Raw genomic sequence first — 11,828 nt, 5'->3', positions numbered from 1 at the left:
CCGCAACCTAGCAGTAAAACGAGGATCTCTATCTGAGACGATCGTCACTGGGACCCCGTGCAATCTCACTATGTCCCGAATATACAAGTCGGCGAGATGATTTACCGAATCTCTCATGCGCATAGGAATGAAATGCGCCGACTTAGTCAACCGGTCTACAACCACCCAAATGGCGTCACTACCCCGCTGAGTCCTCAGAAAACCTACAACGAAGTCCATAGTGACATACTCCCACTTTTACTCGGCAATAGGCAAGGGTTGCAACAAACCCGCTGGCCTCTGATGCTCGACCTTCACTTGTTGACAAGTAAGGCACTTCGATACGAAAACAGCCACATCTCTCTTCATACCCTACCACCAAAACTGGCGACCCAAATCCCGATACATCTCAGTGCCTCCCGGATGCACCGCAAGACGTGAATGATGGAACTCTCGGAGTACTTCCTCTCGGCAAGACTCCGGCACAAATAAACGGTCTCGGTATCTCACACTCAGGTCGAGATACACCGTCAAACCCTTCTCAACTTTCCCATTTGAGATCTTCTCTCGGAGGGATTCTACCTCAAGGTCACCTCTCTGTGCCCCTAACACTCGGGTCACAAGTGTAGGCTGCGCAATAACAGAAAACAAGGCCGCAGCCTCAGCTGATTCACTCAGAAGCAAGTCAAACTCGCCAAGTGCAGCCAACATCTCCCATTCCCGGATGGCTACACAAGCTACATCACTAATGGATTTCCTACTAAGGGCATCGGCCACAACATTGGCCTTTCTCGGGTGATAGTGCAACTCAAAATCATAGTCCTCAATGAACTCCATTCATCTCCTCTGCCTCAAATTCAAGTCTCTCTGTGTAAACAGATACTTCAAACTCTTGTGGTCCGAGAACACCTCTAACCTCTCACCATAAAGGTAGTGCCTCCAAATCTTTAAGGCAAAAATCACTGCTGCTAACTCTAGGTTGTGTGTAGGGTAATTCTTCTCGTGTATTTTCAACTGACGTGAGCCATAAGCTACCACTTCCCCCTCTTGCATCAACACACAACCCAAACCCTCTCGTGAGGCATCACAGTAAACCGCATAACCCAACACTCTCTCCGGAATAATCAAAACCGGAGCGGTGGTCAATCTAACCTTCAACTCTTGGAACGACTTTTTGCAAGTCTCACTCCACACAAACTTGACCCCTTTTCGCTTCAATCTAGTCAATGGCGAAGCTAGCCTGGAGAAATCTTTCACAAACCGACGATAATACCCAGCTAATCCCAGAAAACTGCGGATCTCAAACACATTCTTAGGCTATGCCCAATCTTGCATTGCCTCTACCTTGGATGTATTAACAGACACCCCTTCACCGGATACCACATGGCCTAAGAATTTGACCTCTCCTAGCCAGAACTCACACTTCCCAAACTTGGTATATAGCCTATGGGCTCTAAGCAACTCAAGCACCACTCTCAAGTGTTCCTCGTGCTCCTCCTCAGAAGGCGAATAGATAAGAATGTCATCCACGAAAACGACTACAAATCGGTCCAAGAATTCCCGGAAGATCCGGTTCATCAAGTCCATAAAGACTGCCGGTGCATTGGTAAGCCCGAATGGCATCACCAGAAACTCATAATGGCCATACCGCGTACGAAATGCCGTCTTAGGAATATCCTCCTCCCTGACCCTCAACTGGTGGTAACCCGATCTCAAGTCTATCTTAGAGAAACAACGGGAACCCTTCAACTAGTCAAACAGATCATCTATTCGGGGCATAGGGTACTTATTCTTGACCATAGCCCGATTCAACTTCTGGTAGTCTATACACAATCTCAAGGCACTATCTTTCTTTTTAGCAAAGAGGGCCGGTGCTCCCTACGGCGAAACACTAGGGCGAACAAAACCCTTATCTAGCATTTCCTGGAGCTGAATCTTCAACTCACTCAACTCGGCTGGGGCAAAATGATAATGTGCCATAGAAATCGGCGCTGTGCCGGACACTAAATCAATAGAGAACTCTATCTCTCGGTGAGGTGACAAACTAACGAGATCCTCGGGAAAAACATCCGAATACTCACAAACCACCCTCGGCAATACCATCTGGATCTCATCACACTCACCACTCAAAAAACTAGCAAGTAGACCACTAAGCTCACTCCGTCCTCGCGGATCATACATCAGTGGCAACACACTACCAACCCGATCCCCCAAGAAATGGAAACACTCTCCGCTCAAGGTACAAACCGTGACCCTCTGGCGGTAGCAATCAATAACAGCCCGGTATGACGATAGCCAGTCCATACCCAAAATAACATCAAAACCCTTCATGGGCATGACAACAAAAGGAAAAGGAAGCCTATGGTCGGCGACCTCTATATCGCAACCTCTAACACCTTGTTTCAAGATCAACTCACCACCAATAGGCGATACCACACATATAGGAGATGCTAACTGTGCCAACTCCAATTCCAAAACAGATGCAAATGCAGCAGATACAAAAGAATGAGATGCACCGGTATCAATCAATACATTAGCAACCGAGTTGCAAAACAAGAAGGTACCTCTCACTACTGACGGAGCCAGTACTAGATCCTGCGCGGTAACAGCATACACGCGCCCTGTAGGCCCCTGATCTACCTGCTCACCTCTAGGAGCAAAAGACTGCTGCACTGACTGGGATAACGACGTTCCCTGATTGGCTCTCGAGGCCTACACAGACTGAGCTAGCTGATAACTCTGCGTCTGCCTAGAACTAGACGCTCCTGAAGTGGCACTTAACTGTGGGCAAAACCTCTTCAGGTGCCCAGGCTGACCACACTGATAGCAAGACAAAGGCTGGCCCCTGCCCTGACTCTGGCCCTGAGGTCTAGCTGAAGAAGAAGCAGTTCGCTGACCCCCTCCCTTCTGCGGGCAAACCGAAGGCTTGTGACCCAGCTGGCCACACGCAAAACAAGTCAAGCCTCCCTAACTACCTCTCCAAGAGCCCGCGCTCGGTACCGGAAAGGTCGATCTAGCCAAACCACCCTGAGACTGTTGAGGGTTAGAACCCCTCTGTCTCCTGCCGTCACCCTGACCATCTTGGCTCCTTTTGGAACCCCTCTGCCCCTCGTCTTCCTCCTGCATCATAATCTCCATATGAGCAGCAGCATCAACCAAACGTATGTACTCTCGGATAAAGGACCCTCCAACCCTCAACTTGAGTCCACGCCTCAACTTCCGCTCAAACTCAAAACAACGGCGTTCCTCGGACGCCACCAATTCAGGTGCAAACCTGGACAGACTAGTAAAAGTAGCCTCAAACTCGGCCATTGACAAGCCCTACTGTCTAAGCTGGCAAAACTGCTCCCTCAGCTTCTCCCTAGCAGCTGAAGATAAAAACTTCTCCTGGAAAGTATTCACAAACGCCTCCCATATACCACCAACACTGCCCTTCTCGTACTTCCACCATTGACCCGCATCTCCCTTCAGCTGGAAGGATGCTAAGGTCACCTTTAAAGCCCCGTCCTCGATGCCAAGCATCTCGAACGTCTTCTCCATCTGTTCCAACCACTCGTCAGCCTTAAGTGGCTCCTTCAGATCCCCAACAAACTCGTCCGGATTGGACCAGAAGAATTCCCTCTTCAAGAAGGAAGGTCCTGCCTCAACAACCTGCGCCTAAACTGAAGCCTGAACTGGATTCTCAGCTCGACAAATACCCACAGACTCCCTCAAAGCATCGGCTATCCTTCGAGCTAAAGCGCCCATAGCCTCCTAACCTGCTGGCTCGGCCACATTGGCCTGGCCAACCCCCTCCTGCTGTGCCGGAATATCATCCGGTAAAGGCATCTCCTGCCTACCACGTCTGCCTCGTCTACCACGTCCTCATCCTGACATCCTAATAAAGGTAACGAAGAACGTTAGCACATTCATAAATGTGCCAAAACTAAACACTCGTGTCCTAATACATGAACAACTGTAATTCACTCCACGTAAGCACATAAACACATAAGCACTTACGAATTTCATTTCCGGATAATGATAGTCCCGAGGCGTTACTAGAGTTCCGGTTAGAAACAGTATTGATCAAGTGCTTTTCCAACAAGACTCCCAGAAACCCAAGGATCCAATCAACATCCTAGAAACTATATTCCATACCCACATAGTCACATAAGCATGTTATCAATTAAGCACATAGCATAAGACACTACATCTAAGTCTCTATCAAGCGAGACAACCCATTGTGATCCTAATCACTTCCAACGTACCCAAAGTATTCGAACCCGGTACGCTCTGATACCAAGTTGTAACGCCCTCAAAATAATACATAAAACCCATCACCTTAGACAAGCATTGATATAAAAGAAACCAACCATTTCTATTCATCAGAGTAATTCTTACAACTGTATTACATGTTAACAACAAAAGTAAATGCCCTATGGGCTTACAGCTTTCCAAGTTAACACTTGGTTACAAAAAGAAGAGTGCTAACTCAATACATATTAAGCCCTTGGCTTGAATTTACAAGTAATACATCAAAATAAACAAAAAGAGTCTTGAACTCTCATCATCATCCAAGCTATGTCCTTGGAGATGGCATACTACCTGTACCTGAAAATAATGTCCCATAAAGGGTGAGCCAACGCTCAGTAGAGATATGCTAAACACAGTATGAGCAATAACTAAGACATTAGCAATTGATAAATGTTCAATTTTTATAAACCAATTCATAACCCGTTTCCATTTCACGACCACTATGTTCAGGTTTCATTTCGATTTCCATTTCTTATCAATTTCACGATTTACATCAATGGCTCAGAACCTGGCCAACCACTTATATGAGACAATGACTCATATTAAACATTTCCCATTTTACAATAGATAAACATACTAGTTGTATCAACATCTCAACAGATAAGCATACAAGCTATATCCACATTTCAACATATATGCATATTAGCTATATCAACACTTCCAATGATAAGCATATGAGCTGTATCAACACTTCCAAAGATAAGCATATGAGCTGTATCAACACATTATCTGACAAGCATATGAGCTGTATCAGTAGAGTCCATCCCCTATCTCCTCCCAAACAACATCCGGTTTAGAGGTCCATCCTCTATCTTTCCCTAAACCATGGAGTACATCCCCTATCTCCTCCCACACACCCAACGTATATACACAAAGGTCATATACACAATCAATCAATACATAACGTTAATGTATTCTATTAATCGTCATACTCTATGACATATCCAATTGATTAGTTTTAGTTTGCCTAATCATCATGCATTGTCTACAACAATCAAAACCACCCTCCACCGGTAGCCCAAGCAATTATTTCTAAACAGATAATAAAAGCTCCAACATATAAAATATCAATGTTTTCAAAAGTGAGCGATTAATAAATCTAACTCCACTATTCTACCATACAATGAACCAATTTCATTATTTTCAACTCAATTCCATATAACCACAATTTTCCCAAATTAATCATACCAATTAATTTATACACCCAATTAGGGTTTTCTACCCCATTTCTCAATATTAACCCAATGGTCTAAATATCAAGAACCAACAACTATATCATCATTTTGAAATCCAAAATACATATTATGAGCCCAAAATCACAAAACCCTCTTTAACACATTTTGAAACCCTAAGTCCCAAAATCAACCATTTAAACAATAAGTTCAAAATCTAGGTTAAAACCCATAAGAGTGAGTAGGAATCCCTACCTCAAATTCGAAGCTTAAGGAAAGAAGGTGAAGAAACTCAACGTGCTCCAAAACTCAATATTCTCGGATCAATGGGTAGCCCTCGATGATCAACCTAACTTTTACAAAGGCCGAAGGAAGAAGAAACACTCTAACTAGATCAAACCCTAAAGAGAAGGGAGTTTCTAGAGAGAGGAACTCTCAAAATGGCTTTTTAGAAAGTAAGAGAGAGAGAGAGAAAGTAAAAAGTGAATTTAAAACGTCCAGCTGCCAACTGATATACGACATTCCCGCTCGAGCGGAGAACACAATGCTCGAGCGTCAAGAACAAAAAACTAGGCATGCTCGAGCGCAAGAAGGCCCGCTCGAGCGCCAAGACACAAGAATAAAGTACATCCGCTCGAGCGCGAAAACCAGTCCGCTCGAGCGTGGATTTCCCCCTCCCAGAACTTACGCCAAAAAGTACTACCCGCTCGAGCGCAAAGAAACCCGCTCGAGCGTGAAAAACATGCTTGCAGAAGTTCTGCAGAGCACCAAAATACTGGGAGCGTGCAATCTCCGCTCGAGCGCAAGAAGACCCGCTTGAGCGGACCTCTTAAAAACTAGGCAACAAAGAATTGAAACCAAAGCCTAACCAACCTGTAACAACTCAGCCCAAAACATCCTAAAACTCAATCAAGTGGAATTAAAGGATGACAACAAGGTATACCACCACCAACATCACGGAACCGAGTCCGGAATACAACAGAACAATAAAGGGACAACCGGGATCGCTGTAATTATTCTAGTATGAGATTGAGGATTCATGATCATATCTATCTGTAAGCTATTATTGTTGAGGATCATGTAGAGATCCCTACTGGACTATATGTTCATCCCACGTTGTTGAATCTTTTTCAGGTGTTAAGCAGGATGTGTTACAAGATGTGGATCTTCTTACTTGTTGGCCACGGGGCCTCTTTTGTATTGGCGCAATGCCATATGTGTAAAAGGGTTACACCCTTCTTTGGATTCTTTAAAGATGTAAGCCTTCGGGCACTTTATTCAGTATGCTCATGTTGTATTTAATTTGCATTTGGATGAGAGAATTGTTATTTATTTCTACTCATGGGACTAAAGAGTTTATTTCCGCATGTTATCTCTGAACTTGAATTAAGCTAATGAATTTGAGAATGGCTTCGAGTAATAAAAAGTAGGGCGTTACAGAAGCCAATCATTTCACACTGACATCCTATACGGAGACGGTGATTGCAGTCACAAAATTGGCTCACCGACTGCAGAACAAGACGAGTGAGCTCCATCAGGTTAACGCACAACTCGCTCTCCTCTAGCGCATGTACAAGGATGTGCGAGCAGAAATAAGTGCACTGAAGGCTGAAAATAAAGAGCTTAAACGGAAGACCACTTCCATGGCCCGATTTGGAGCAACGTCGTTCTTGGCCTTTGATAGTCAGCGGGGAGTCGTCACTCTCGATGAAAGCACGGGGGCAGGGGCGTCAAGGGTTGCCCAAGGTGATAAAAAGAAGAAGAAAACGATAGAAGAGACGAGTAAGTAAGATCGGCATATGGCCAGAAAAAATAAAGGTTTTTTTTTTTTATGTTTATTTTGATCGACATGTGGCCATAAAAAAAAATTAAGGGTGTTTTTTTTTATGTAAATATTTATATTTTGATTTGTTGCTGTGTTTATGTTTAAGTACTGAAAAATGAAATTAAAACGCAGGGGGAAAAAAAAGAAAATTAAGCCCAAACAAAAAATAATAATGAGAGACCAAATTGTTAATGAGTATATGAGAAGCATTTGAGCATGATCTAATTCTCAATTTCACAGCAAGAGCATACCAATCTCAAGACTATAATAGACATAACAGTGCATAGATCAAACAAGGTTGCCAAGCAAGAACATAAATATGGAGCTAAAGTTCAAGTCACTCTTCCTTGAAGAAAACGATCTTCCTCTTACATTATCAACAGCTAATCAGCTCAAAGGTCATGTTGTAAGAATTAAGATACCAAAAGCATAGAGATACCAAAATAATCAGAGATACTAAAACAATCAAGTCTTTTTTTCTCCCCCGATAACATTTTCAACAAAATCAAGCACAAGGAGGGAGTATGGTACAGCATATAGGATGAAAGAATGTAAGTCTCATTATAGGACAAATAATCATCCATATCAAGGTAGCTCTATGATACTAAAAAAATGATAACACATAATGATCATACAACTGAAGCTCATACCATTTAACAATAATGGGCATAAAAAAAAAATAGTAACATGTAAAGGTGCAAGCCCATAAGTTTGATATCAAAAATAGAATAGAAACTGAGGGAATTTTAAAAAATAATCAAGTTTAAATTCTCCCCCTTGTTTTATTTGGTAAAATTAATAGGAGATATGATAAATGAAAGCTCATAACTGAAGTGTTCTCGTCAATAATATCAAATAGGATGCCAAAATGATACCAACATACAATCTACCAAGAATACTAATATGCAATCTAGAAGATTTAACAATCATAACTCAAACATTATGTAGAATACCAAATATTGCTCATAATAGGTTAAACTCAATATAATCTCATGGAGCTAATGTAATTCCAAAAAAATGAAGCATGTTCAAGGTATAGCAATCCATATGCCAAGAAAAATCATGAATTTCAATATGTACCACACATTTAAGCATAGGCATGATTTTTAGGTAAGCGTATCATCAAGGAGTATACATTGCAAATCATATGAAGCATAATCAATCTTTTTCATATCAAAGTAATAACAATATTAGCTCAAGGAAAATAAGATAGAATTTTTACCTCAAACGCTTAAGAGAGTATATGAGGCATACCTTAGATTCAAGAGATGGAAACTTTTCAATCTTCAATTTTCTTTTATAAGGAGTTCATCTCAAAAGGGTTTAACAAGTATGTTAGCAAAATGATTTCTAACCCTAAGTTAGTGCTACCCTTTTCTATTTTGTGTAAATATAACATTCATAGAACAATTACTATTACTCAATAACAATACAACACAAATCACTTCTTATCACAAACTAAAAAGGTGAAAAATAATTCAATGATCAAACAAGAGTTTGGAATGTCATTTTTCAAAATTTTCTAGTTGTAACGCATAGCATAATATGCATAAGAAAATAGTTTTATGCACTTTGTTTTATTAAGAAATGATGCAACAATCTCATTTAATCACATACATTATCAAGAGGCATTTTCATCAATTCAATCCACATGCTCAAGTGTGATAAAACATTTTACTCAATATGAAACACAACATGAATGTTATAAACAATTAATTCAACAATTTATCAATCAAAAGCATTTCATGAGATGTATGCCAATATAATCCATATTCAAAAGATATTCAATAGGATAGATGCAATGTCTTTACAAACGTATGATACTTCTTTTCATGTAGACATTGTTGATGGATCATAATCAAGGAATTTCACAACTCATTCAAATATTCCAATGTAAAGCATATAAGCATGAAATTTTCATATTGAGCATGTTCTTGAGATCACAAATGTAGAATTCAAAATATAGATAGTATACATCTCAAAAAAATGCTACGACATCAAAATTGATTCTACGAAGATATGACTCAAAAAGGAATTAATATATTAGTATGAAGTCATATATAAGATGTGAAAAGTATGCTCACAAAATTTATCACTTCTTATCTCTTTTTCATAGCAATGGATGACATGATATAAAATGTTAATGAATACATGAATCATTCATATTCTAATAGGCATTCATCAAAATAATATAATTCTCATTTTTTAGTTCAATGAATGTTTGAAAGAAACTAGCAGAACATGACTTAGCAAACTTAGTACAATTAGGTTACATGGAAGCAATGATTAGACACAACCTATTGTACACAAATCACACCTTAAAGAATATAGAACTTTAAGCTTAAAGGTGTGTTAGGAGTTATACATTCATTTACCTCTTTAGAATCTTCATCCATACATTACCTCTATTATTCATCTTGGTGATTTTCATTTCATCATTCTTCTTCTTGTAGGAGCTGATTTTGCTCTTTAGATTGAACACTCTTGTTGTGCATTTCCTTTCGAAGTCCTTGGCGTTTTTTGAGATTCCATCTACAAAATATCTTGATTTCTTTCTTGGTACCCATACTTTATTGGGTTCATGGGGATTAGTCTCAAGAACATTTAATCTCATAAAAGGTTTAGGAGAATCAAAACCAATGCCTACTTTGTAAAAAACACATCTTTTATTTCCAAGAAGCTTGTTGAGGTTTTCTTTTCCTTTTACAAAATTTTCAAGAGTTTTGTTTAAATCCTCAACATTGTTTTTCAAAATATTTTTCTCATTGGCAATAGACGTAAAGTCATTTTTCAAAGTAGAATTTTTCATTTTTAAAACACCCACATCATTTGAAAGAGAAGTAACCAATTTCTTTAATTTAGAATTCTTAACACAAATGTTTCTAAATATGTCATGTAATTCATTGAAAGCACTTTTAAGTTCTACATAATTAGAAATTACCTCATCTTGAGTGGATTCTTCTTCTTCAAGAACCATGAGACACAGGTTGGCTACTCCATCATTTTCTCCCCAAATGGCTTCCTTTTTGTTGCCATCCATCATTGAAAGTTCATGAGCCATGAGTGAACCTAGGAGTTCTTCAATGCCTAATTTTGTCAGGTCTTTTGCTTCTTGGATAGCAGTAACCTTAGCTTCTCATTCATTTGGCAAAGACCTAAGTATTTTTGTTACAAGCTCATCATTAGTATAAGATTTACCAAGAGATTTTAAAGCATTAATAATATTGGTAAATTTATAAAACATCTCAGAAATAGATTCAAATGATTCCATAGTAAAGAGTTCATAATCATGAATAAGCATGTCAATCTAGGACTCTTTTATTTGGCCAGTTCCTTCATAGGTGATTTCAAGTTTATCCCAAATCTTTTTAGCAGTAATACACCCAGAAATTCTATTGAACTCCTTTGCATCTAGCCCACATACAAGAATAAGCTTGGCTTTAGCATTAGCTTGAAGGAGTTTATAATCACGCTCATTGAATTCATCCTCAAGTTTAGGCACACTGATATGGTCTACTACCTTGGTAGGGATTTTAGAATCTTTAGTGATAATGAGCCACAAAGCATAATTAGTAGCTTGAAGATACAAAGTCATTTTTTCTTTCCAATGAATGTAATTACTACCATCAAAGAGAGGTGGCCTATTGCTAGCTTGTCCTACAGCAGAGTAAGTAGAATACATGGTTGTTATAGATCAAAAACTTAAGATTGTTAAATCTAAACAAGAGCCCCAGGCTCTGATACCAATTGTTACCCAAAAAATAACTTAAGAGGGGGTGAATTAGGTTTTTACAAATTAAAATTAATAATAACCCAATAAAATTAACTACTAGTACAACAAATTATTAACAAGCACAATGATGAACTTAGCAGTAAATGATCAATCAAAATAACAATGAAGTATAACCAACATACAGGGTAAATCAAATGATTAACACATGAATATTAGATAGCTATAGCAGTAGTAGGAAAGTAAAGAGATTAGGGAAGAGGAGACAAACAGATTTATAGTGGTTCTGTGACACCCCGAACGTTTAATTAAGTACACATAAATATTTAGAGTTATACATAATTATAGTGGCATGTAATGATAGACTATTAATTAAATAAATATATAAAAATTTAATTTGGCATTGGATTATAGGACTAATTGGGAATTATTATTTGCAAAATAACACATTTATGGAATTATAATATTAATTGGGTCAAACTAAAATAAATAATAATTTAACACCAAAATAAATGAATAATAAAAAAAAAAATCTAGTTGCCCAGCAAGAGTTGCAAGCTTCAGCCCAAAAGAAAAGAAAAACAAAAATAAATAATAAAAGTCTAAGTTAGTTTGGCCCAGCAATGGTTTTTAAAATTTGGCTCAAGCAGAGAAAAAAAAAAAACACAAAAGAGGCCCAAGTGTGTTAAGCCCAAGTGGGAAGATTTATGTTTATTTCTAACAAATGCAAATCTTATCTCAAATCTGCCATTAAGAACTCCACCCCCCTAGCCTCATTATGCCTCCTGAGAGGGGGGTACGTGGCGCTCCAGGGAAGCTTGGCTCACTA

At 39.2% G+C, this 11,828-nt stretch overlaps 1 protein-coding gene across 1 annotated transcript; it reads right to left on the bottom strand.

Annotated features, from left to right (window-relative positions):
* Window positions 1–10,576: 10,576 nt before the first annotated feature.
* On the bottom strand, window positions 10,577–10,951 carry LOC145791789 (uncharacterized). Its single transcript, XM_082872228.1, has one exon. It carries the CDS (start codon window positions 10,949–10,951, stop codon window positions 10,577–10,579), a length of 375 nt encoding a protein of 124 aa, XP_082728354.1.
* Window positions 10,952–11,828: the final 877 nt, after the last annotated feature.

This window comes from Camellia sinensis, chromosome 5, assembly GCF_055761805.1.
Source record: "Camellia sinensis isolate YWXY chromosome 5, ASM5576180v1, whole genome shotgun sequence".
Taxonomy (NCBI): domain Eukaryota; kingdom Viridiplantae; phylum Streptophyta; class Magnoliopsida; order Ericales; family Theaceae; genus Camellia; species Camellia sinensis.
The sequence above is the reverse complement of the archived record's forward strand: the minus strand, read 5'-3'. Positions and strand labels throughout refer to the sequence as shown.

What these genes read in the sequence shown, in the direction of transcription:
- LOC145791789 (XM_082872228.1), bottom strand. Translation starts at nt 10,951, where the DNA reads ATGTATTCTACTTACTCTGCTGTAGGACAAGCTAGCAATAGGCCACCT.